At 42.7% G+C, this 27823-nt stretch overlaps 1 protein-coding gene across 1 annotated transcript in view; it reads left to right on the forward strand.

The window, feature by feature from the left end:
• Window positions 1–5912: 5912 nt before the first annotated feature.
• The window catches only part of LOC130600062 (transmembrane protease serine 11E-like), a 43186-nt gene continuing 21275 nt past the window's right edge, over window positions 5913–27823 (forward strand). The window contains exons 1-4 of the mRNA XM_057411046.1: window positions 5913–6178; window positions 13684–13805; window positions 14523–14641; window positions 27313–27380. Coding sequence (XP_057267029.1) covers window positions 6015–6178; window positions 13684–13805; window positions 14523–14641; window positions 27313–27380 — 473 coding nt within the window. The 5' untranslated portion in view covers window positions 5913–6014. The remainder of the gene's footprint in view (window positions 6179–13683; window positions 13806–14522; window positions 14642–27312; window positions 27381–27823) is intronic.

Raw genomic sequence — 27823 nt, forward strand, 5'->3', positions numbered from 1 at the left:
ACGTTGCCAGACGTTGGCATCATGGGTCTGGTTTTTGAGCTCATCAGCATAGCAAAGAGCAGCAGTAACTTTGAGAATTTGATAGATGGGAGGTTTGCAGCAGCATACAGCTGCTGTTTGCTTTAACCTCCCATTTTGACAACTCCTGAAGATTCTTGTCGATCAAAAGGCACTTACCACATTTCTTCGTATCCCTTTCCCATCAGGATGGAAAACGTGGTACAAGTTGCACCATATTCTGAGCTAGAAGAGCAAATTTTTAATGAGTGAAACATGCTGGAGTTCATTGATTCTGGTCTGTAATACCCAACAGCCAAAGGGATTGTCACGGCACTTGGGATTATCTAACGGGGTAAAAAGGAGTGCACCTGCTTTACTGAAGTATTACAGGAAATGCAAGGTTGCCCATGGATGGGAAGATGTAAGTTTGGAAGAACAGTAGCCCTTTCATCACATTTTACTGGGTCAAGTGCAATAAAGGGAAATTGTTACCCAAATATGCAATTGTTTTGTTTAATGTAAGCTTGATTAGGTCCAAGAAATACACAGCATGTCTCTGATTCACTTGATTAGATACTGAATTCCTTCCTCCCTCCAGTAAATCTGGAAGGTTGTGCTTGCTGTGTGCTGTCTGTCCTCTTAGCTTCTGCACTTCTGTCTTCCAGTTGTGCCACTGGGCAGTCCCTTCCTTGATGAAGCACTTACCATCAGTCTAGCATCCAGAGCCTGTTTTAACCACAGATTGTTCTTTGTAAATCAATACAGTAATCTGCCAGCAGTAGTGCTGCAGCTCTGACATTCCACACACTCTTGGGATCACCTGCAGCCTTTGGAGTTGTGACTCAGACAGTCTGGCACTGCTCTCCAGGCCAGCTGAGATGACCTGCATACTAAGGGGAGCTGTAACTGGGATCATTCTTTCCCCACTGGACAGACTGGATGGGGGGACTATACTAGGAAATAATGTCTCCTATGCTAGAGAGTGGTGAGAACATAAGAAAAATCTTTTTACTCTAAGAGTGTTTGAACATTGAAACAGGTTCTTAGGAGAGGTTATGGAGTCTCCATTCTTGGAGATACACAAAAAGCAACTGGACATGATCCTGTGGTCAAGCTACCCTTATTTTGGACAGGGATTTTGGGCTATGCTGTCCCCAGAGTCCCCTTTCCATGTCAGCTACTCTGTGATTCTGCTCTCCAAAGTGTCTAGCAGCTTCAGTGAATGGCACATAGCTGTAGCTAAATGGTGGGTGCTATCTCAGATGAGCTGAGTGTCTCTCAGCTGATTCTGTGACAGATGAATGCTGTGGTAGACAGCCCAAAGCCAGACACCAGGCTGTCTTCATGCTTGACCCTTAGATGCAGTACTTGGCACTGTTGTGCCCAATGTGTCTGGCACTGTTACTATTGATTGAGTAATCAATGAAAATAGCAGGGCACAGGAGAGAACAATCCATTCTGTGCCATGTAGGTAGAAAGCAAGTTACCCAAGAGGAAGCTCAGCTAGAAGGTCTTGCAGGGAGGCAGCAAAGCAAGTAGGACCCTTAATCCGTACTGAGCATGCTGCGTGATGCATGCTGCATTTTTCTGTCAGAGTGACTCAGTTCCTGAACTGTAGCTGAAAAGACAGCCAGAGTTGAAATGGCTGCAGGATGGAGGGCTTGGGCTTGATTATCATTATGTCTAATTTAGCCTATGAAGTCTCAAAGGCTGACACAGTGTATGATAAATCAGGCGATTGCTCGCAAGAATCACATTTAGGATCATGCATGCTGCTGGAAAGCTGTGGCAGAAAGCATCTCAAAGAGACAGATTCTGCCTTCTACCAGGCAAGTTAGCTGCTAACAGACAACATGAAATAAAATCCAAGCTAAGCCTTTTCTGGGGATAAAGAGATGTAGGAAAAGTCTTGCTTAGAGTGTGATGGCTTCCACAGATTTCTGTGTTAGTGCTCCCAGTAGGTCTCTCTAGCACTTCTGATGTCTGAAACAATGCTGATGTTCTTTTGTTTAATTTGAGCTGTGCCTGTAAGGGATTTATTTATATCTTAATGTGCCATGTTTCTTTGTAGACCTAGTCTAATTTGTATAAAGGTCTCCTGTCTCTTTGGAGACGCTGTGTATCTTGACTGGGACCAGAGGATCTGTGCAGGGGATGTAGCTTGTTAGCCAGATTGCTAGGCAACATGGGTAAGAAAATGTAGGCTGTCCTGTTTCACTGTACCAAGTAGCAGCTCTGGCTGAGCAGAGGACAGGTACCTGTGCGCTACCTTTTTGCCTCAAATAGTGCGATGCGATATGAATTCTTTGTTAATGCCTCTGGCAGTAGGGGACTTCTGTTGTCAAAGGGCGTTGTCAGTATTCTGGGCAGGCCCATTTGGCTGCAGCTCAGACGGGTGTAGCAGTTTCTGTTATAAGGGCCTGGAAAGAGGGACTATTTAAAACCAACCAGGGCAGGATCTAGCATACTTCGAAGCTTGAGGCCATTGCTGTAGCATCTGAAAGCCTCCACACATTCAGTATCTCAAAGCTGCATATGCATGTAATGAGATCTGGCCCCGAGTGACTTTTCAAGGCTCAAGATAAAGCACCTGGCTTCTCTCCCAGCCTGATGTTGGCTCTAGAGAATCATTCTGTCATTTTAGTGGATTTTCTGGTTTTGTTTTCTGTTTATCAGTTATGGAAAGCCATGGAACATGGTTTAATGTGAGGTGTCTCGACCCATGGTGCGGGGTTGGAGCTAGATGGTCTTGAGGTCCTTTCCAACCCTAACTATTCTATGAATCTATGGCTGGGAATTTCATGTGGCAAAGGCAAGCATGGTATAATAAACTTGTGATCTGTTTTTTGTCAAAACAGAAAACTTTGTGCAGCGCGTCTACAGCTAAAGTTAAAAAGTATAAAGAAATGCAGCTCATTTAGAGCTTCCTCTGAATTTTGAAAGCCAAATGCAATGTGCCTTTGTGTTTTTTGGAAGAGGAGGCCTGAAGCTATAACTCAGCTGCCAAGACATGGTGGTGCAAAATGAGTGGATTTGTCCTAGGAAAGGATTTCATGGCATTGTACCAGTTTGGTCTTATCAGATGCTCTCAGAATCAGAGAGTAATTTAGATTGGGAGGGATGTACAGAGGTCATCTCATCAAACACCCTGCTCAAAGCAGGTCTAATTAGTTCAGGTTGTTTAAGGCAATACTACTTAACAGTACTTCTGTCAGTTCTGTTAAGTATTATCAGCAAGAACATTCACTTCTCAGTTCAAAGGTAATGACTGACAGCTGGTTTTGGTGTAAAATTCATGGCCTGGATTGAGTAACTGGTAGACAATTATGTTAAACATCTTTGCTTCAAAATTCCAAAGATGTTATTGCTATGGGGCTTGCCAATGGTCTTCTCTCAAGGCATTCTTTGTATCTGCAGCCAGGGAGCCTATATAAGTATGCAAACATAAACCAAGGTAGTCTATTATTAGTATTCTTAGGCAAGCAGTCTGTCTGACTGGCTGGGCTGACTTTGCAGGGTTAAATGGAGAGAATGGTCATTACATCTTTTTACACTTTCATTCACGAAGTCCTGCATACCCACATTCTCCACATTTCCACCCCACACTCTGATTGCTAGTTTCTGCACTGCTTCCCTAGTATTAACTAAAAAGGTCAGTAACTGCCTTTAGCTTACTGAATAACCCTGTAATACCCAGCACTTTGCAACTTGCTAATTTACTGTGAGGAAAAGTGTTCCTTAATGATTGTCTCTTCTTGGCCTATCTGTACCATTGTTGCTGGCGGACATGTGTAAATTGATTTTGCATAATCCTGCAAAGGCAAGTTATTTCCTGATTTTCCACTGTTTTCCAGGGCAGTTAATTTTCATGGTTAATTAATTTGAACACAAAAGCAACCTACTTGAATTTCTATTAGGCAGATAGCAAAAAATTCTCGATTGTAAGGAAACGTGTACCATGATCAAAATCATGTCTTTGGAATATCTCTATTATTCGTATTCTGGAGTAACAGCAGAAAAGTCTATCCTAGTCTGCTCTGAAAGTTACCAGAAGTTCTTGCATCTGTTGTCTAACACCCTTCCTCTACTACCTCCTGAGAGTCTTTGCAACCCGATATTCTTCTAATGAATGCACTTTATCTCGATAAAATCTTGTTGCAGAGCTCAAGATCTCGTGTAACTTCTGTCTAAGACTCTAGCTGTTTGCTAAAACCTGCTTCTGCTGGATTATATTTTTTACCTGACCCAATGGGTAGAGCTGGTCTCTCGGCTTCTGCGCACATCAGGGAAAACTCTGTGCACCCTGCAGGGTAAACTCTTCAAAAACCATCTTTTCCCAGTGTGCCTGGCCGGGGTACTCAGGGCACGTGATTAGTAGTCCCTAAATACTAATTAAACCAGTAACAGTGCAGAGCAGACCGCTATGAACAGCCTCAGCCTGACCATTCTGTGCAGAAATCGCTATGTGCTTTCTTGTCTTACATCCCAAACTTAATGAAGCTTTTGTCTGTATTCTCGTGCTGTGTTTTGTAAGGATGACAGGGTTTCTGATTGCAGCGTTAAAAAAACCCAAACAAAACTAACAACGAACCAAGGAATTCTAAGGTATTTTCTCGACTCCTGGACGGAACTGGTTTGTAATCATCTTCAGCACCCCACTGAGTGCTAGAGTTGCTATAGGTGGGTGGTGTTTCTGGGTGGAGCAGGGATTTCTTTCGTGCACAAACTTTTCTGAGTTTTGCTAATCTTGAGAAAGAAAATAACAGGGCTGGAGAGTGGGAAGGGAATACTCAGGGAGGATGCTAGTACTTGGCAGGTAACTGTGTGTTCAGTCAGTAAGGCCCCACATAAGGTAGGTAACTGCAATGATGCCCTTTCTACAGAGAGCTGGGAGAAGCCGAAAAAACCCCAATTGATTTGATTGATCGTGTTAGTGAAACAGGAGATACCATTCAGCAGTTCTCAGCTTTTCCTGCAGTCCTAAAATGAACCGTCCAGAGATGTGCTTCCATAACTTCATTGAAATGCTTGTGAATGGGCATCTTTGGGTAAGCTGGAAAAGAACTTGTTATGATTAGGTGAAATCTTCCTCTTGCTGTTTTTTCTTGGGGAGTTGGAAGGTAGTAAATGCTCCCATAAAAATTACTGTGAAATCTTGAGACTTTATTGGAAAGCCAAATGTTTCAAACATTTTAGCACAAATCTAAGCATATAGAAGACGAGAAACCAGAAGTCTCGTTTCTGGTAATTTTCCTCTTTGTTTTGGAATAAATTCTGCAAGTGTAGAATTTCTTGCTAGAGAATATCCACTTTTCCCTTTTCCAGCTGGCTCTGAAGAATCATGTTTGAGCCGGGAGAAGGGAATATTCATATTAACCCTTTCCAGCTACCTCCGAAGAATCATGTTTGTGCTGGGAGAAGGGAATTCCAAGGAGATTGGTGGCCTTTTTCACAGAGTAAGCATTTTCCACAGGCGGGGTTATGCCAACCATTAAATGACTAACATGTAATTAGGAGGCTGGATACTTATAGTTGTCATGTCCCTGATGCCAAGGGAGTCCAGGACAGCTGTGGAGGAGTGAGCACCAAGGGAGATGAGGCTTGGCTGACCAAGCCATTTGTGTCTGTTGTGTTCAGCCTTTGTGTTGGCTGTCTCAAGAGGCAAGTGACTGCGGACAGTGTGGGGTGTCTCCCATGTGGGTTCTGCAGTGAGCGTATGGTAGAAGGTGCTGCTCAGGAGAAGGCCTGCTGTAGAGATACAAGCTGGACAGAAAGGGAGTGCTGGAAAAGGGAAATCTCACGCACTTCCTGTTCTGCTGTGGTGAAGAACAAGTCATCTTGCCTGGGCTGGTTTATCTGCTCTGTCCATCTCTGCCTGAGGAACTCTTTGATGCGGAGCTGATCTGAGTGTCCTTATCAACTCCATGCTTGCCTCTGTTTGTTTTTATTCTGAAGTTCGCTCCCTCATTTTGCAATAACCCACAGGGTGCTGGGTGTTGCTCAGCCGTGCCTCAATGAAGGATCTTCATTCAACACCTTTCCCTTCCCATCACACCAGTCAGTGCGACTCCTGCGTCTTCCAGCAGCATTCACTACGTAGTCCAGACTTTAGTCAAGCCTTGGTTGGCGGTCAGAAAGGCTACCAGACCTACCGGGACCTACCATGGGATCTTCAAAAGTAGGTGGTGTGTTTTTAACTTCACAAGTCTGGTTGGGAGGTATAATGGTGATAAAGGATGCCGACTATAGGGCAGCTTTAGGACTTCAAGAACACATACATAAATCCAGAAGAGAGATCTGTTTGTTCTCTTGCCTGATCTTGGACCTCACTGCTCTATTTCTGCCCCTTTTCATCCTTTTAGATTTAGGGTACATCATGGGTATGTCTGAAATATGCAGCCTGAAAAGGGGTGATAGAGGGAAATCTAAGCTGCAAGTTATAGGTTGAAAGGGAGGCTTTGCAGGTAATGGTCTGGATGAAGAAAATGACATGGCTATGGCTGGAGTGAGAAATCCTTCCCTAGCATGGCCAGAAGCACAAAGATTTGCTTTCTGTTTAGAAAGACGATGTGATGGCTCAGGTTGACACTTATTTTTCCTCCTTGTGGTTGTCTTATCCTGCCCCCAGCAGGCTTTTATTGCAGCAGTGCAGAATCCAGGAGGCTCTTTTGTGTCAAAATGAAATGTTAGTAACATGATTTTTGGAAACCATGGCTTTTGGTTAGGTCTAGTTGTAGTATTATTTCCCCCAAACCCTGCAAAAAGTCCCAGTTAAGTCAGTGACGGCAGCACAACTGCATAAGGAGAGCGCTACAATTATTTACCATTCCATTTTTAAACCTGTTACTTTTAAGGAAAAACCTGTGATTCTAGGGTGTAATGACGAGGTGTATTGTCTCACTGATGTTGTGCAGTCAGAGGTGTTGGACATCTTTAGTTCTGTTTTACTGTAACAATATTTCAGACAGTGCTGGAAAGTTCAGAGTGTTTTTACAAAGGTAAGTCTCCTGGCTGTGATGCTGTTCTGTGCTCTACTGGGGCAGAGCAGGGATCTGGTCATAAATGCACAGCAAGCCTCCTGGAATTTGCTATTTCTGTATAAATGCTCTGGCTCCTGGATTCAAGTGGCAACAGGAGATGCTCAGTCTCCTTGAGCTTGTTTTTTGTTGTTGCCTCAGGGATTGATGAAGCTTGAAAGTATGACCTCAGCAACAAAAACACAAAAGAATTTGATTAACACCCTAATGATTTGGCTGCATGGCTGAGGTTCTCTGTGATGGCTGAAGACTTCAACACCAGTCTTGTCTCTGGCATTGCTTTGGGCAAACGGCTGTGGATGCTTGCAAGATAGCGCTTGTTTTTTAATCTGTCCTCGGTATTTTTAAAAATGTTGTGGTTTGGGTTTTATTTACTCATTTGTTTTAATAATTTCTGGACATGCTGAAATGCAAACATTGTGTCTGGATTCACAAAACTTCTACTTCATGCCCACTTAAGTGTTTTTCTCATTTTGCGAGGACAGTGTTATTTTAGTCAATAGTGTTGGCTTTGTCAGAAGAAGACTGAGTTCAGCTTTTGGTTCTGTACTCTTTTGTGGTACCCTGCTCAATACCTTCTGCTATGTATAATATCCATACCTCAAAAGTTATTCTGCTAAGTTAGGTGAGAAAGAAATCACCATCAGTTGTGGATACCAGTTTGTGCATGTTACATAAAAAGGCAAAACTGAGTGAGAGTTCTCTACCTTGCAGAATTGAAAAGCCATTTCTTTTTCTAGTTAGATATAAATCTAGATGCTGTGTCTTATTGATATCAACAGTGTTGTAAGTGATTTTAATAAGTGTGCTAGAAGGTAGTTAAACAACACCTGAGTCCAGTTTGGCCTCCTCCTAATTAGGAAAGGATTTAGTTGTTTAAATAGTTGTTTAGATTATTATAAAATAATCTAAACAAAATAAATAGATATTGTAAAATAATCTAAAGTATGTTAGGGGAAATCTGTGCTGGATAATTAAATATTTACATGTTTGGGAAGGGATGGAGACTGCCCTGCCTTAATCAAAGTCCCTGTGTAGCCTGTTCAATGTCCAGAGTTCTTTGGGCAGGAATGTAGATCAGAGCGTGGAGCTCATCACATGCTGTGCCTTAGTCTCTTATAACAGCAGTGCTTCAGTTATGCCTCTTAACAACATTTCAAGATGTTGGAATGAGTGCTCCATAAAATCCTCCAGGAAGCAAAGCTGCTAAGGAAAGCAGGGTGGAGCAAACAGCCTTGCTGGTCTTGTCCCTCTTCTGTTGTGCTGTGTCCTGCAGTCTGGGAAGCAAATGCAGTGTCATGCCATAACTTCCTTGTGATGATCTTGCGTCGCTGGCAGGGAGAGCTACAGAGTGGCTGGTGCTGTATATGGTAACCTAAAAGTGAATGTGTAGGTTGAAATGCAATGCCACCTGCACCAATTTGTCATGCAAATTGGTGGGCAAAATGAGTGTGGGCAAAGTGGGTGTAAGTTACAGACTGCTGAAGTGTAGCAGGAAATGGATACCAGCCCTGGTGCTGGGAAACTCATGTCCCATCATCATTACTGGGAGTTAACCTTGATCATTGCAAGAGGCAGGTACAGTTCCCGCATGGTACCAAACAGAAACCTATTCTATGCAGTTTGCCCCAGAGTAGATCCTGATTCTGGTAAAGCCTAGTGAAATACATCTGATTCTGGTACACACCACACCTGGGTTAACTCTTATGGAGTTGGTACAGTTTGTGTTTCCTTGCCATGTTCACTCAGTTTCTGACCATTTTAAACTGGAAAAACAGAATGAGAAAGGACCTCCTTCTGAGTCTTAAAATCTAGTTGTCGTCATCAACTGAGCCAGCTCCAGTATAAATCCCACAGCTACTTTGGCCTCTGCTGTTCCTGTTAGAGTGTGTTGCAGAAGTACCTTACTTATGTTTTTCACAGTTTTAGGATTGGGCATTTTGAGTCAGCATAAGCTTCTAACGTCAAGTCATTCTGCTTCCATCACATACTTGTTGGATATCTGTATTTCTGGTTACACAGCGATCTCCGTTCTGAATCAAGTCAAGCTAACATAAAGCCCGGTATGGCTTAATTTGACATTTTCATGTGAAAGATACAAGACAATCTGAATACCTCATGTGGTCTGTGGGTAGATTTTGGTAATAACAGGGGGACAGATTTCATACAGGATGGAACAGGGGAATTGTCCAGTTTCTCTGCCAATGGAGAACAACCCGGGATTTCAGAGTCCCAGCTGAACCTCTTGTTTAAAAAGCTTCCTCTAATTTCAGCAGCGTTTCCCCCATGAAGAAATGGGTCCATCTCTGTTCACTGAAAATACATTGCTAGATTACAGTATCTCACTGTTTATCTACCCAGCCTAGGAATTGTTTATTATAGATGAAGTACAAAATATGGAAAAACTTATTATTCAGCCAGAAACATAAGCTCCCAGGCCACAGAAAAATGGGATTCTCAGTGGACATAAGCTGTCATAGATGCACACAAAGTATCACTCAGGCAGAAGGGCTGGTCTGTTGTATCAGATTTGCAGAACTCCTCAGGACGGATGTATGTAGTTGTTTCACAGTGTTATTGCACGTACCAGTAAAGAGGCTTATTTTGTTAAAGAGGTTAAAACACCATCACTGCCCTGTTACGTTCTTGTTTATATATTGTGACATGGTTTAGTGTGAGGTGTCCCTGCCCATGGCAGGAGGGTTGGAACTTGATGATCTTAAGGTCCTTTCCAACCCTAACTATTCTATGATTATCAATAAAGCTGATGGTGGGGTTTTATCGTTCATTTTTCTTGAAACACCTTAATAAGAGAGAAGTACCACATGTGGTAGAAAATTTGTCTAAGCATGCCTGTCTTATAGGACTAAGCCCAAAGGACATTTAATAGCCCACAAGAGATCATCTTTAGGTGACTGTTTTGGGTTTGGCTGTTAGGCTGTCCTGTCAGCACCTTTCCTGAGCAGACACTGTCAGTGCACGCATGCCAAAGCAGATATGGTGCATGCTGACTTAGCTAGACACTGTTTCTGATTCGAAGCTCACTGGAGGGGTTCCCGTAGGTGTCAGAGTGTGTTTTCTGCCCTGGTGAGGAAGACCTCCGAGGCTTTTCCTCTGGAACAGGCAGTTTCAATTACGCTATTTAAATTCCAGTAATGAAAAGGCCCTCATTTCTTTCGTAAAGCAACGGTTTCAGGCTGCAGCGAGGCAAGTGCATGCATATTTCAGTGTGGTGTTTACGATAAATGGCACCCTTTAAAATGAAACAAGTTAGGATATTATGTAAGAGTTTTAGTCTTCCTTTGAGACTGACCGACCTCCCCCCCCCCCCCCCCATACTCCCCTATTACTGAAAGTCAACAGACATAATCAACTATGTCCTTCTTATGTCTGCCTTGTAAAGTGCGTAAGTAGAGGGATCATTCAGGCTCTGTGTTTGTTGGTGTGAGCTCCTTGTTGAAGACAGGGTTTCTCCGGGGCTTCTTTGTGTTCTAGGAGTGGGGGGGGGACTTCAAATGCAGAACGCAGGGCTCCAAGTCACCTACCACCACAGGACATATCTCAGTGGGTATTTCTAGGAAAATGCCAGCTGGATACTAGGTGAAAAAGCCAGGACAGTGTTAGGAATAATTAGGAGACAAAGAGAGGACAACCAAGTAAAATGGTTACGGCAGAGGAATGATTTTATAACAGTTTTTGTCATTTATCTTTGTCAGCAAATATTTCAGTCCTCTTCCTAATCGGACAAATCTTAATCAGGGACTCTCTCTGTCTTCTGCAGAGAGGTGAAAGCCAGTTCCTGACTGTGGTCTAATTAAGATTTCTGTGGAGTCTCTGGGGTAGAGAGGACCCCACTTAAGCTGCAGGCAGAAGGGACCCTATCAGAAAGCCTGATGAGGTCAGTGGGAGGCTTTCAGCTGGTATTTGGGTCAGGCTTAAAAACTCCATTTCTCCTCTACTGGATTTCAGTGAGCACCTCAGCTGAAGTGTTTCTAATCCTGCTGTGCTTTTCTGTGTTACACTCCCTGTTCCCTCTCTGTTGTTCTCTTAGTTTGCAAGGAGTTAACAGGGACTGCTTGACTCTTGATCTGAGAAAACAAATTTCCACTGTTCAACTTTTAGCAGCTCTCTGCAGTATAGTCAGGCTCTGATGGGTCATCACGTGGATGGAAGCTGTTTCAGTTCTGGAATAGTTACTTCTCTTGTGTGTCTTGAATCCCTGTAAACATTGTCCAACTTTGCACAATGGGACATAGAATCATAGAACGGTTTGGGCTGGAAAATCTAGTTCATCTAGTTCCAACCCCCCTGCCATGGGCAGGGCCACCTTCCACTAGACCGTGTCGCCCAAGGCTCTGTCCAGCCTGGCCCTGAACACTATCAGGGATGGAGCATTTACCACTTCATGTCAAATTAAATAATTGATTGTTGAGAAATGAACCTCAGGAGACAGAGCAAAGCAGCAATAATGCTCAAAGTTAATGGGGATAGAAAAGTATCAGGACAGAAATCTTAGTTTTCCTCTCACAGATATATTTAAAAACCTGGATTTCAAATCCTCCTTCAAATCCTTTATTCAAATGGTGAAGTATCAAGATGGTACAGCCTAACCAAGAACATTTTATCAAAAATATCTTTTGTTTTTAAAACCAATTTTTGTTTTTTAAAACAAATTAACAGTGAAGAGTAAACCTTAACAGTTGTTTCATATTGTTGTTCAACAACATTTTAAACATTTTTGTTTAAAAATATTTGGGAAAGTTTATTTAGGAAAAAAAGGAAGGAAAAAATCGACATCTCAAGTCCCAAATCAGCCCTCCCCTCTATTATGTGACTCTCTAAGATGTATTTGTCAAAACAGGTTCTTGTCAGAGGAAATTCAGTTTAGAAGCTGATGCTGAGTCCCCTCTGCACCTCTCTGACATGATGCTCTCAAACAGGTTTCATGAATGAAGTGAAAGTCATGTGTGTGAGTTGAAATTACATGTGTGAGTAGCAGTTGCAGGCTGGGCTTTCTGTTTGCTGAATGATGCCATGGCACTTGAAAGGGAAGAACGAGAGTTACAAAAAGTGTTACACCGTGCACAAAAGAACACTGAAAAGGTTCCAAACTACCTAGTACTCGATATTTAACTGTGTCCTGGCCATATTACTTCTAGCCTGAAACTGCTCTTGCACTGATACGAGAGATCCAGGACAAGTCTGAACAGATAGGAGTGACAAATGAGTATTCCTATTTTCACTCAAACAAATGTCACGATGTTTAGCCTCACGTGAGTCAGTTGTTTTCCAGGCTGAAGTAATAAGGCTTTAATTGTAAGGCTTTACATTCAAATTAGAATGAAATATCAATACCTGCTTTGGAATTTATGCACAGTGTGTTTGGTGTCTCGTTCCTGCACACAGCTGCAGTGGTCACTTGCAATTATTGCAATTTCCAGCTTATTTTAATGTATTTAAACTTACGGCTCATGAGATGTCTGTTTCAGAAATGAGAAGTATGTATTCTGTTGGGAATGTGGGATGCCTCATACCCTCAGGAGAGGATCCGTACAGCCTGCTTTCCTGGGGATGGCTGTACCTTGACCTGAAGGGGTGCATGTTTGTGTGAGTGAGGTACCCGACTCATAGAATGAAGGACTCTTGTCAGAAATTGTGGCTTCCTGTCCTGTATTTTGTAATGGCTGATAACATAGTAGAAAGTACAGCTTTAAGTATCTTCATATGTCTTTGAGTTTATAGTCAAAGCCAGAATTTGCAGTAAGTGATCTTTTTCAGGCAATTTTTTGTCCAACTGTAATATTGACCTACGGACTATTGACTTCCTTTGTGTTAATTTGGATTAACACCCGTGTAATTAAGAGTATGTCAAAGAGAAGTATTTGGTGAGGCTTCCTACCTGTCTACCTTGGTCCATTCACGTGTCCTTGCCCATCCCTGTCATTCCATCCCCACAGCAAATACAGCTAAAGCAGTGCTTATCTTTTGCTTTTAGATTTAGTCTGAGTGAAACAGGAAGCACAGGCTGGTCCTCTAAATACCTCTCTTCTTTTGTCCAGCCCTGCTTTGCAGGCCAAAATGGACTGAGCAGCTTCCATAGATCTATACTATACAAAGCATGGGATGCTTTTTACTCTACAAAACAGTTTTAGGAGCAGAAGCGCCAGTGTGTCTGTGATAACTGATTTGTTTAACCAACTGAAATCTGCTTACACTGCTGTATGAAAGTTCACCTAACTGAAAAAAGTTTTACTCCAGTCGGGGGTCACATAGGAAAGTGCTCAGTGGGACTCCTATTTAATTTGGCCCTAACAATAAAAAACACAAGCAAACAACAGATAAAACAAACAAACCTAACAAAATCACCCAAACCACAAAACTAAATCAAAACCCCCCACAACCCCCCCCTCCCACTCTCCCCCAACACCTCAAACCCTGTCTGTTCTGTGACTTCTTGTATATCCCAACATCTATTTCAAAACAGTCTTGAGTCATGGCTTCAATTCAAGGCTGTTGGGTGAGAAGTCAATTAATGCTGCTGGGAAGACTCAGCTGATGTTGAGGGAGCTTCATTTTGGGGCGTGGGGTGTTTAAATAGGAAAGGATCTTTTATTAATCTTCACCCTTTGTTTTTATTTTCTCTCAGAATTCACCAGCCAGCCATCAAAATAAGACATTTTGAGCCCTGGAAAATTGCTCTAATTGTTATTGGAGCAGCAGTGGCAGCAGCTATCACCATTGGTCTTCTAGCTTATTTTTTGGCATATGGTAAGTTTAATATAACATTCCTATGTGTGGTGAATTTCCTTGTTTCTTGTGCGACGCAATGCTGGGATCTTGCTTTCCATCAGCCTGTCCCACCATTTTGGGGAAACCCACCGGCTTCTCTAGAGCTCTCTTTCCTTCCTCATTTAGCATCTTTGCAGATGTCTTGGGAACATTTCATGCTGTGCAGGGTGGTTTAAGGCTGTGGTTTCTGTTGGCTTTCACTTGCTTCCACTTCTTTCTCATGATCTCTTTCTGTGATGAGGTCAACACACAAGTCTTCTGGTCTCCTTTATGTGAGTAACAGCCTTCAGCCTGTTTCTACCAGTGGTGTTTCTCTGTTCCCTTGCCCTGATCGCCAGCAGCTGCCTGCCAGGGCTTGGTATTGAGTGGGCATGCAAACCAGAAACAAAGGTAAACTGACCAGCAAGATGCCACTTGTGAGCCTAAAGTGTGACCCCTGTGTGAGCCCAACGCGCTGATGGTTGGCCACAGATAGTAACTGTTGGGGAAACTGGGCTTTTTGTCCTTGCTTGGCTTAGATCACATAACTCAGCTGAGCTCTCATACCTTTTGGGAGCTGTATTTGAATGGGTTGGACAGAGGTGAAGGCTCATCCACCCCCTAGATGTCTGAATATCAGTGAGCCCCAGGTGTTTCTCAGAAGTTTAAGCATCTTGGTTCTTTGAGTATTGCCTGTTCCTCTTCTTTCACTTACAGATCAGAAGCTGTTCTATTACAGTGCCAACATAAAAATCACCAACATCCGGTACAACAATGAATTGTCCAGACAGTCCTCAGGAAGGTTTAGAGACCTGAGTGAGAGGGTTGAGAGACTGGTAAGTTTGGACTGTTGTGCCTTTCTGTTAAGGACTGTGTGATAATGCAGTAGTCATTATCGTGAACAGCACACTCTTAGACCATGGGTGTCTGGTGTACCCTGAGCCCCCATGGTCAGCAGACCATGGATCATGACCTTACCTGACAGACCAGGCACTTGCCAGTCAACTTGTTCTAGCATGTCACTTCTCTTTTTCCCTGCAGTGGTGAACTAGATATTGATAATAATCTCAGCTTCTTCCTTTATCAGTAATCACTTGTGTGCGTCTTCTCTTTCCCTGCCCTGATTTGTGATGTATGCCCCACCGTCTCAAAGGAAAGCATGCTTTTACACCCTTTCCTTTATGGGGTGGGGAACCTGTCAGACTGTTGCTGTGTGTTGAGAAAACAATGCACAAGCCCTTTTCCTGCACCTTCGGTATGTTTTGTTGGGAAACCCTCCTACAAATAGCAGAGGCTGCTGAGTGGCTCTCAGTCATACAGCAGCTATGGAAATAAATAGACACATTGCAATTTCCTTTCTTGTTTTCTCTTTGAGACACTTCCCCACAGATGCTAATTACAGAGTTCAGCTCTTTATAGCAATAAGCATGTGATTGTGGTTGTATCTTTTTGTGTTTCATTCATCAGAGTCCAATTTGTATCTCCTGCCTCCTGTTTAGCAACCTTGCGTAGATACTCAGTTTAACAGGACGCTCAATGCTTTGCTCCCCACTGTCATTTAATCAGGGCCACTTGTCCACAGCAAAACGTGAGCTGTGGTGAACACTGTTCTGGAGAACTAGGGTACTACATAAGGATTTGGCAGTGCTAGCATCTTTTCCTGGCTCCACTGCTAAAAGCCTCAGAGATCTTAGTCAAGTTGTCCTCTTTTCTGTGCTTGTTTCCTTTCCGCCCTCTTTGCCTAGCGGGGACTGTACCAGGTTTCCCAAGATCTGCTTCTGGTGCGTATTTGTATGTATAGAGTCTTACATAAGCTGCATTTATTTAGCTGCTACCACTTTACAACTATTACCTGATAATCGCAGGCTTTTAACTTTGTGATATAGGACCTTGGAGAGGGAATGTTCTCCCTGAACAAGACACTGTGTATTGCTGAGGTGGGAGGAAGGCAAGGGGTGGGTAGAAGTCTGAGGAATTACACTTCACTGAGTAAAGCTGCATCCCTTTCTCCCACTCCATTCCCTCTTCATTTTTTAAAAATGTACCTCCTTTGGCAAAGAAACACTTATTGTAACTGAGAAGTTATTTCAGACAGTGTCCAATAAAGTCAGGTTTCCCCTAAACATGGCTATTAATTTAGATGTTTGAATGGAAGCCAATGTTGTAGAAACCTTGTCTCCTCTATGGGTGTTGAGCACCTCTGATAGTAGTGACAGTAACTATCAGTGCTGGCTGAGCAGTGAGAATCATTATTTCAGGGCATGTTAATTGTACCTGAGAAGTATCACCCTACCAATGCCTTTCCTTCATTCCCATGACTTTTCTTAAGAGCTGTCTTGCATTCAGCCATTAACTTCTACCTCCCTCTCAGATTCGATGAGTTCTTTGCTGTAATTTTAGGTTAGCTGATATAAATGGTCCCTGCCATAAACTTTGACTTTTTGTGTTTTTAGCTCCAGGCATTCCAACTAACAAGGACGTATGAGGTTGAGAATTGCCCATAAGCTTATTTAAGTTGACTCTGTACAATTATTCACTATACTATTAGCGAATAATGGCATGTTCTTTTTAAGTCTGATTTTCTCCAAGCAGAACTCAGCTTGTGGTGGCAAAAATCAACGCAATCTTCCCAAAGACACAAATATTCTCTTGACTTCTTGACAGTCAGCTGTCTCGGAACATCTACATTTTTATCTTCAGGGGTTTCACACCATATCTTCGATAGATGAGGAGAGAGTTAAGAGGGTTTTATCACATTTCCTGATTTGTCTGGATTTACCAGAATTCTTTGTCTCTTCCAGACTGGTGTCAGGGTTTTGGATGTCCAGGCCTTCCCATGTCCCATGTCGTAGTAGTAAGGATACCTCAAACTCATCTTGTGAAACAATGAGTCAATGCAGATAAATGCGATGTCTTTCACAATAGTTGGTGCAAAGTGAACAGAAGTGAATCATCTCTGATAATCAGAAGCATTCAAATTACCTGAGTTAGTGCAACTCCCTGCCAAGTGTTCCATTCTCTGATCCCTCCCTGATGAGGCCCCCTTCATTTGTCCCCAAAACAACCTTGAAAGGAGCTCTTTTCAGAGTTGAGGTTTCATCAGGGAAGAAGTTTCAACTCCCATAGGGAACTCTTCCCATGCTTTCTTTGGAACTGTCAGCAAATGTCCTGGTGTTTGCTTTGGTTTTCAGACATGAGTAGTAACACCCATTGTGTGAACATTCCTGACTCTTATCTCATTGAAGGTGGGAGGGAATGCAGCCCAGGTCATGCCAGAGAGCTGATGAAGCTGGTGCACCAGTCAACATCTCAGGGCTGACTGGAAAGTCTGGAAAATGTCTTGTGGGGTGGAGCTGGGGGGACTGAGGAACAGATGATGAAAGGTCTTTGCTCTTTGCCTTGCTTCCTGCAAGTGGCTGTGAGCCTTTTCTTTGAGCTCTCTTGAAAAAGGAGACCTGACTAACTGCCACTATGGAAGGAGATGTTCCAGCTCACCAGAGCCTCCTTGGTTTCTTAGCTGGACCAGTTTTACTTCCCTTGCCAAGCTATAACATGCCAGATTGTGCTCTCTTGCAATGGATAAAAAGGACACAGTCATAACCTCAATGGCTCCTTCCCCAAGGGGCCTCTATTTTATACTGGGTTCACTTAATGCCTGGCTGATCTGCACAACTACCCACTGTTTGTCACCAACTCCTGCAGCACATTTGGATTTGTTTTTTCTTTACCCACAAAATGTATTAATTCTTTCAGGTTTCCCAAGAATGCTTTGGGAATCCCTAATTACTCTCTTACTAACAGCATACTGGGGGGGATTTCTAAGGCCCTGCTTTAAGCTTTGCTTCTTCAGTCCCTCTGGCACCCTGGTGTGTGAAGAGAGTGGAGACAGCAGCTCTATAGATTGACCTGGGTGACTGAGATGATCCCAGTTTCCTACTCTGGACAGCAACACTAACTGTCTTATGCATAGGGAGGAGGGTGGAGGGGCTTTGTGTCCAGTGTGGAAAGTCATCTTTGACCCCAAAGGAAGGAGGTATGCATTCAGGAGAGCTTGAAATGAGTACCTCATCAAGCCCATCTTAAATGAGAATTGACTCAGTGGAAGGCTGACAAGTGTCTAGCTGTGAGAGAGCAGTGAATACCAAGCAGTCACAGCATATGGTCCCTTCAATACATGGCTGGTTGCTCAATAAAAATAAACACCAGCCTTTACTTTGCCCACCAGTGACTGGCAGATGTACCAGTCTGCTCTTCTTACCACAGTAACCTTCTAATACTTTCTCCTAGACGTTGTGGGCTTTCCCCTCTTACAGGACAGCCTATGCCACCCTTCTCCTTTCCCAGACACCTAGTGTCTCCCTGTCTCCTTCTCAGGTCAGAGCTGTTCCCAGTCCTGCTGTTGGGCTGCTCTTCCCATCCCAGTCCATGTGTCTTTGTGAAGTCTGGTGTTAGACCCTGTACTGATGGTACACTGCAGCCGATTCCGAGCCTGTGGCTTGTTCATTATCCATTACTCTCTCCTGATCCTGCATGACGGTAGGGCAGGCTGTGGGTTGGGTGGATGGATGAATGTAGCCATGAATGTAGTGTGACTTGCTCCTTTGCTAGCTGGGTGGCTGTGGGAGAAGTGAGGTGTTTCTTTTTTCTCCATGAGTGCCCTGAGCCACTGAGTGGTCTGGCATGGATTTCTCTTCTTTTCTCATCACCTGCAAACCACCTGGGCTCTCCCCCGTCCTTCTGCTATCTGAAACCAACACAGAACAACACTGAAACCAGCCACAGAACACTGGCTGGGTTTGGGCAAAGTGGTTGGGAACTGTATAGAGAAGATATCTGGGTACCTTCCCTGGGAAACTACTGCCTATCCCAGTATAGTCATTGAAGTTATGGAATTTCATTAATTAATTCTTGCCTCAGGACTCAGTTTTGTGTGTCAGGACATCTCTTTTAGAAAGAGACATCTTGCTTCACGACTTCAAGTGATAAAAGAATCTTCTGTGTCCTTAAGTATAGATACTGGGAGGGAGGAATTTTTGATGAATACAGCTCTTGAAGTTTGTCCTGTCTGATAGAATTGAATTAGTGTGGGTTTAATTTAGAAACAGTGTCTCTACTGAGTATTGCAGAAGCACTTGCAATACCACAGGAAAATCCTGCAGAATAGTTCTGATGACTGTGCCTGTTCCTTGTCAGTTTAAGGACTCATTGATGAGTCTCTGTACTGGAGCTGGTAATGAAAGAGGCAGTTTTCTCCCTTGGGAGATGATGATTTTAGAGGTTGTTAGTACATTTCTCTCACTACAATGGGGGAGAAGCAGAGGGGCGGGAGGTGCCACAGACCTCCTGCCCCACACACACCTCCTGTTCTTTGTGCTGCTAAGGTGAGAGAAGGATGCCAAGGACTATTGTAGAGAGTGAAAGGCCAACTCCATCAAGCAACTTCAGCACCTGAGAAGAGATCCTCAGAGATAAGAAAGATTTTTCAAGTGTTTATGGGACTCAGTTCCTTTAGCACATTCAGATTTTATTCACCCTCATCACAATGTTTGAGTTGCTTTGTGTTCTCTCTTTAATTCCCACAAAGACACCCTTGCTTCCATGGAAAGCAGAGATTTAACATCTGATAAGCTTGTTTGGTGGATGGGTTAGCCTTCAACTTGTAACTAGTTCAGTTTCTAGCTTATAACTGAAAGGCTTTGCTTTATACCCAATGATAAGCTTGCCCTCCTGATATCAGGAAGTACCTTGTATCATTAGAGTTGTGTATCCTAGAGTTGTGGTTATTGAACATCTGAATGGACAAAGCCTGCAGTACTGGCTCAGGTTTCCATTTGAGGTGAAGTCAAACAAAGCCCAACTTGAAAAGATGGGCAGCAATGAGTAAGTAGATGAGACCACTGTTTTATGACACTCGGCCTTTTTAGGGTCAAACATGACTCAGGTCTTCTTGGGGAGCAGAAGTGTTCATGTGTTTATTTGGGAGATGAAAGACAAGTCACTTCAGAGCCAAGAGCTAGCAGCAAAGCTGGCTGAAACCGTACAAGAAGTGTGTTTGTCAGATCTCCCATGTGGGAGTTAAGGTAAAGCTCGGAAATGCGGGGCTTGCTCAGTCAGTGCCTTACGGTCCCTGGGCCAGGAGATCGACTCGGTAGGAGCAGATCCCCAAAGCAGCAGGTTTTTGAAACACTCCTAAAGGCTATTTGCTCTGTGAGACCAGACTGTGAGGACTAAGTTAGAGGTGACAACTGAACATGCCCCAAGAAGAGCGAGTGTGCTGAAGTTCCAGGGAGTCTAACATGACTCTTCACAGCAAGTTGGAAAGTACACATATTTAGATGTATCATGTAGCTTAATTTCCTGTATGGCACTGTTTTCAGATACAAATCCCCAGTTTCAAACCCCAAGCATTCCTAGGCTCTGTATGTGCTCCCTCAAGTACTTGCTTAGTACTGATCTGAATTAAAAAGAACAGAACTTTAAATAAACCTTTTTACTGTTCTTCACTTAATGCAATTTTATTTAGGAGTGCATCTATGGTACCAAAGCCAGAAAAGTGAAGACTTAAATGAAGTTTTTTGCAGACTTTATTAAAAGTACTCTCCCTTGTTTCTTGCTCTGCAAAATAATGTTGTAAAATGAAAAACAAAAAATATTTTAAAAAGGTATTAAGAAGCATTTTAAAGAAAAAAAGCCAAAACAACAAAACCGAAAATAAATTTATGGCATTTGACAACTTCTGCATCAGAAACTTTAAGGGAGTGGCTCTCTCGAATAGGAAACATTGTCGTTGGACTAGCATGGTACAATAAGGTTGCCCTCTATGGGCGACTGGGGCCAGAAACAAAGCAGAAAGCATCTTTCCCTGGTAATTCAGCCAAATAGTGACATACGGCAATGTTAACAGTGGCCAAGATGACTGTGTGGTAACTTGTTTATTTAGCTCTGGAATTAGAGGGTGACAGCACACTCAAATGCCAGTATATGTATATACACAGGTGTGGTCTTAAGAATATAGGTGAAATGCTGTACACTGAGAGTGGAAATAACTCACCGAAAGCTCTTACATCTTGCTTGTGGTGCCTTTTTCAGAGATTACTATTGAAATCAGAAGAAGACGACCACTGACATAGGCATATATACTGCATTGACTTAAAAATTGAGATGCTTTCTTGCTTTTAACGTTTGTCTCCAGTTTTTCCTGTTCCCATAGGTCACAGTAGCACAGGGAACTAAAATAATACCGAGGAAAGTACCAAGTAATTCTAAATACTAGTGTGAGTTGATGCAGTGTAGTGCATCAAGCTGTAGCTCAGTGTTTTTCCTCACCTGTAAGATCTCAAACCATCAGTGTGCTCTACCTAAATAGTACGAATTTACAGGATAAAATGACTGGCTATCAATAACATGCCCAATATCCAACTTTTTGTCTAACTTAAATTCAATGATCCTTCAATTTCATTGATTCTTCAACTTACACAGTGTAATTTTCTCAAGCAATAGGCATACAAGCTGATGTTTAATTTTTTTCCTGGTTCGTCAGGGCAGAAGGTCTAACAAGCATGTACAAAGCCAGACACCCCTTCCTCCCCCATCCCCAAAACAACTGTAATTCAGGTCCAGTGTGTGGCAAGAAAAGCTGTAAAATGTGCACAAGGAAAATGGATGAGAACCTGAGCTGGAAAAGGAATTCAAAATTAAATAAAGGGCAGTTATTGATACTGTGTGTGATTAAGGGTAGAGCCTTATCTTAATTACAGACCCACAGTCCAGAATTACTGCATTGTTTATGGGTAATTAAATCAATGAAGTGATTCAAGATGTGAACTGGTGTCACTGAGATCAAAATCTGGCTGATCAAGAGAGTGGTTGTTTAGAACATGGTGTTGTCAAAAGGGAGAATCCAAATTCAGTACTGAGCTTGTATGGTTGATGCTTTTTGGGTACTTGTAACCTGCATACATCACCATTGATTTTCCTTAGTTTTCATAAAGCTATTATTTTTCTAAGGGCTATTTGTTCCTATATTTCATCTCTTTATCTCTAATTATTGCTTAAGAAAACAGAAGGTGCAGAGTCATTTTCCTGGGAAAAGTATACTCATTTGGAGTGGGGGTGGGAATACTCAAAGGCCCTTCTCTGGATATTGGCCCAGATGATTTTCTCTTCAACCTTGAGTTTTCTCTCCCAAACTTGGGAAATCTTCTCCCTAAGTGGGCAAAATTTCAGTGGCAGTGTGAAAGTTTAGGAAGATAATTATGGACAATTGAAAGCAGGGAGTAGGAATGGGAATACTTAGGTGACCTTAATTCCAGCTGTCACTATTACATGGCTATAATGAAACTCTCATGCCATTACATACCTTTGAAATTGGTTCCACTAGGCATAAGCATGGTACTTTAAATCCTGACATTATCCCATATATTAGTCCTGTTAATTTCTTTTATCCAAAATAACCCCATCTTTTTAGGAACAACTGTACAAGGTCAGTTATTTCCCTTTTGCAGCTGACACCTCAAAGAACCATTCAGCCTAGCTCCTTATTTTAGCACAGGCAGTAACCTCCCAACTTTAGCAGTCCAATTACTTTAAACATTGTGAAGAGTTTGCAACACCATTTGCAGACGCATGGGATCATGCTGCTCTTGCCTGCTGTGACACATGCTATTTTTCACAGAATCATAGAACCGAGTACTTTGGAAAAGACCTTTAAGATCATCAAGTCCAACCTTTACCCCAGGACTGCCAAGGCTATCACTAAACCATGTCACTGAGGACCTTGTCTACATCGTTTATGAACACTTCCAGGGGCAGTGATGCCACCACTGCCCTGGGCAGCCTGTTCCAATGCTTGACCACCAGGCAGGTTTCCAGCCATATTTCCCCAAGCCTGTAGCATTGCATGGGGTTGTTGTGGCCCAAGTGCAGGACCCAGCACTTTGGCTTGTTGAACCTCATACAATTGGCCTGAGACCATCAATCCAGCCTGTCCAGATTCATCTGTAGAGCCCTCCTCCCCTTCAGCAAATCTACACTCCTGCCCAGGTTGCTGTTGTCTACAAATTTACTGAGGATGCACTTGATCCTCTCATCCAGATCATCAATAAAGATATTAAACAACACTAGCCCCAATACCAAACCCTGCGGGACACCACTAGTGACTGGTCACCAACTAGACATACACAACTTTGTGTATGGGTGGTTTCTGATAGGGAAGTTTCTCATCTGGTTAGCTGGAGGCTACCATTACACTTGCTCTCCTTCAGGTCTATTTTGCCTTTGGCAAGCACTGCGGCTGTAGGGCTGTCACTGCTGGAACTGAATCGGTTTCTAAGGGGACTGTGATGTCCACATCCTGGTCTGGGACAGTGCCAGCTTCAGGGTTTGGTGTCCCTGTCTGTCTTTCTCCTCTTGCCCTCTCTCCCTCAGTTGAAACCTGGGCAGAAGATATATCCAGTTCTCAAGAGAGCTGCTACTGGGTTTGCATAATGGTCAGCTCTGGGTGGAGCTGTAAATTCGATGCAAAATGGCCAGTAAGTTGGGTGCTAGGTACAGAATTAGCAGGTAGTATGTTCCAATTAGTATTTTTGGTCAGAAAGCTTTAAAAATCTCTAATCATAGGCTTTACAAATCACTATTAATAGGTTTTACATCCTAAAGAGCTAATGAAGCAGGAGGAAAAAGATGAAGATTACTGTTGAAAGATTAAACATTTAACTTGAAGCAGGCAAAAGGGCAATAGCATTGGGCAAAAAGAGCATTTGTGCTCCCAAATTAGACATCAGGAAGAAATTCTTTACTGTGAGACACTGGAACAGGCTGCCCAGAGAAGCTGCGGCTGCCACATCCCTGGCAGTGTTCAAGGCCAGGTTGGACAGGGCTTTGAGCAATCTGGTCTACTGGAAAGTGCCCCTGCCCATGGCAGGGGGGTTGGAACTGGATGAGCTTTAAGGTCCCTTCCAATACAAACCAGTCTGTGATTGTATGAAACCTACTGAACACTTTTGAACATCACACAAGTAATTCAGGGGGTGCTGCAAATGTTCCAGAGGAAAGTTCTGCTGATTTCAGAGATTTATCAAAAAGTTTTATACTGGATTTATTTACTAGCTTTATCAAAAATAAATCCTGTTACCCTGTGTGCAGAGCAGTGTGTGCTGGGAAAGAGCAAGGGCTGACACAGCCAGTCTTGCTGGGTCAGGTCCAGACTACGTGACCTACTTCCAGAGACTGCATTTTTTTTGGGTCCCTGGGAAGCAGGGCATATTGGATGACTCTGAAACTGGGAGGATTTTAGTAGGTTGCTCGCAGGCCTCAGAGAGTGGCCACGGTGTGACATGAGAAAAAGAGGATAATGATGAGATCCAGAGTTATTCAAGATCAAATAGCAAAATGGGTCCTATTCATCGAGGTGTAAAGAAACTTTCAGCTGCAAGGAACAAGGCAGAATTTTCTTTGTGGTTGTGTTTGCCCTCTTGTTGCATCTTTGGTGCTAGCCACTGTTAGTTCCTGCATTGGCACACATGGACCAGTGTTCAGGAATGAGGTCCAGTTTGCCTTAGTGAATTATACTGCATGCAGAGAAGTTTTGTTGAAATGATAGGGGGTTTGAAATTACACTGAGGAAGTACCAGATGGCATTAAGCTAAACTAGCCAGCAAGTGTTAACTTAAAGAAAAGCTTGTTGAACAAATGCTAAAATAAAGGCTGTCAGGAAAGTGCTGCTCACTTGAGCTGGACTTGCTGCTTGGTTATGAATGCTTATAGACCTTGCCTGCAGCAGGAACTGTCACCACTGAGCAGTCGCTAGACAAGGGCCAGGAAAAAAAGTGAGATGCAATTAATCAGTGGTGAATTTGAGGGATCTGGTCATGACAGGGTCACTTATGAGTGGTTATAATCAAAGCAAAGTACTTAAAATGAGTGTAGATGCTTCTCCCAGGCAGGACCAGGTCCCACCTAGTTATTGGACAAAATTCTAGCTGCTTTTGCTTCCAGGGTTGTGGCTCAAGCTAAAAAGAAAGCTATAAACAGGCTGGAGAGATGTATAGTGTTTGATATAGGTGTTAAAGGCTTTACCAGAAGATGAACAGTAAAAACATGAGACTGAACATTAATCTTTTAAAGTTATTATCTGAAGGCATCTTTTCAGAGCTTTCACATAAGATCTGGATGAATATAAAGATTACTTTTATTAATTCAGTTAGCCAAATTATCATTGAAGGAAAGTTGAGATTTGCGACAGATTCATATCTGTCAAACATTCATCAGCAGGTGAGAGATAGGGGCCATGGTGCAAATGTTTGGCTAGCATGTCTTCCTTGATAAGATACACAACCACATAGCTCAGGCTATAGCAAAGATATACAAGGGAATGGGTGGCAGAAGTAAGGATCCCTGTGTCTGCTGCAGAAATACAGTGGAAACTCGAGTGAAAAAACTTGCAATCTCTGAGATGAGACAGCACAGGTATCTTGAAAACACAACTGCCAGGAGGAGATAAAGGGTTAACTCTCCCTTTGCAAGGGATTGTGAATTCTTGCCTTCTTCAATTGAAATCCTTAAAGTCAGCCTGCTTTTGCTTTACTTTTTAGCAATATAAAAGGTTGAGGTCTCCTCAGCCTACCTCAAGGTTCTTTTGTCTGCAAAGCACTCGGCAAACAAGTCCCTGTCCCAGAGATCTCAGAAGGTCTCAGTGGCAGTGCAGCCAAAGATAGCACATGCCACTGCATGCCATGAAGCTGGCAGTGCTGCTTAACTGCATGCTTCTGCTTACATACTCATCAGTGAAGCAGTTAACACTGTGCACAAAATGATAAGCAGATGTTATCATTAAAAATAACATAAAAATAACTTTTTGTCTGAGGGCAAATACTTCCAATAACCAAGGGGGGCGGTGTTGGAATAGGCTGCATGAAGTGCATTCTGCCTATTTATAGTAGCTTGTTGCAGTCGATATATTTTCCCATAGAAATTTGTCTGTTTTAAATGTATAAGTAACAGCAAGAGCAAGACAAAAGACCAGCTCCGTGCATGACCATTAAGAGCTTTTCTATTTTTCTTTAAGAATGCATGCTTAAAACCACCTTAAAACAATGTGTAGCTTTTATCTTGAAATTATTCTGCTTCAGTATCACTGTGTAATGACACGAGGCTTCATGTTATGACAGCCAAGTCTGGAAAGCAGGTCTTTCTTTGTGTTCTTTGGGAGGAATCACTCCCAGATTTCATGCTTACGTGATTGTTTCTGTAACTGAAAGATTTCAACACACAACATGTAAGTTTGAGAGCCATTGCTTTTTTTTCTTCTTCCCTTTGGAAGACAGAAAATCTGAGACTTGGCTAAATCAGCCTTTATGGGCTAAAAACTACAAATAAAAGACAGCTTGCATGATTCTGTAAATCATTTATACATCATAGGGATTTTTTTTTCCTGTAATGCATTTGATGTTTACAGAACACATTCAATTTACTGGCTCTTGCTGATAGGAGGAACTGCATAACTCACTAGTGACTTTGCTATTTCTCAATACTTCAGTGATCCTGAGCTATTCCTGGCAGAATTTCATCCATGTTATATCACACTGTGCTGTCTCAGACTGATCGTGCAATGCTGAGATAACATTCAGCCTAAAGCAGGATGTGGTTAATCAGGCACCAGCAAAGATGTCATTTGGGGATAGATTCCTTATGAGTCCTAGATTTCTGATGAGAATTGCTTGCCAATCCCTCTAGCATGTGGCAAATCACAGGGGCAGATCACTGGTATTTTTGCTATAGACTTCTCTAGGTCTAAGGATAAGTGCTATATGAGAAAGGACCCCAACAAGAGAGGCTCAGTGCAGAGCACAGCATGCTGCAGCCTTTCGGTAGGCCACCTCTAGGAGGCTGTGCTTTGGGAGACTGCAGCAGTGTGTTTCAAGGATGTTTAAATATCCTTTGTTGTGTCTGGGAATGGATGGGACTGCACTATATTGGCACACTGATGTAGTAATAGGGTATTAGAAAAACGAGTTAACTTTTTATGATGTGCCTTGGGATAAATGGGAAACAGGAAAAGTCTGTGGCAAATGTAACTAGAGGCTGGCCTCGATTGTGTTACTTTGACTCTGTAAACCATGAGTTTGTAACTAAATGCTGCTTTCTGAATGCTCCTTCCAGCAATAGGTCAGTTTCCCTCCTTTCTTGTTAGAATCATAGAATGGTTTGGTTGGAAAGGACCTTAAGATCATCTAGTTCCAACCCCCTGCCATGGTAGGGACACCCTCCACTAAACCATGTTGCCCAGGACTCCATCCAACCTGGCCTTAAACATTGCCAGGTATGAAGCATTCACAACTTACTTGGGCAACCCATTCCAGTGCCTCACCACCCTGACAGTAAAGAACTTCTTCCTTACATCTAACCTGAACTTCCCCTGTTTTAGTTTGAGTCCACTACCTCTTGTCCTATCACTACAGTCCCTGATGAAGAGACTTGTTGTTATCTTATATTTTTCTTTTTTCAACAGATCGACAAGACATTTTACAATTCCATTTTAAGGAAAAAATACATCCGTTCACGCTTAATCAGAGTGAGGTATGTGAGATTATAACAAATGCATGCAGCTGAGCTAAAATGAAATGTGCCCTGCTAGAGAGCCATTTGATCTGATTCAATAAAGTGTATTTTATGTAAGACCAGAGCATAATCCCCAGTTGAGCATATTCTTATTCTTGGATCTTGATGGAGAAGATAAACTTCAGTTAGTCCAAATTATATACAAGTTTGTGTTCAGATCTTGAACAAGCTATAGCTAATAAAGCAGATATAACTTGAGCTATCTAAAAAGGAAAAGCATTTTCAAAACTATTTCTTTCACTATAATGCACGTTATTTTACTCCTAGCACTGCTGCTGTGCTGGGCTTGTCACATAAAACCCAAGCGTAGCTGTGCTTGTTGAGAAGATCCCACTAGTCGCTGTTGCACCTTTAAGAAAGGGCATGAGTAGGTGCCTAGGGAACAGTAGCAGTACAAAAGA

This window comes from Pezoporus wallicus, unplaced genomic scaffold (genome assembly GCF_028554395.1).
Source record: "Pezoporus wallicus isolate ANWC-B61680 ecotype Strahan unplaced genomic scaffold, APGP_CSIRO_Pwel_v1 contig_2439, whole genome shotgun sequence".
Lineage (NCBI taxonomy): Eukaryota > Metazoa > Chordata > Aves > Psittaciformes > Psittacidae > Pezoporus > Pezoporus wallicus.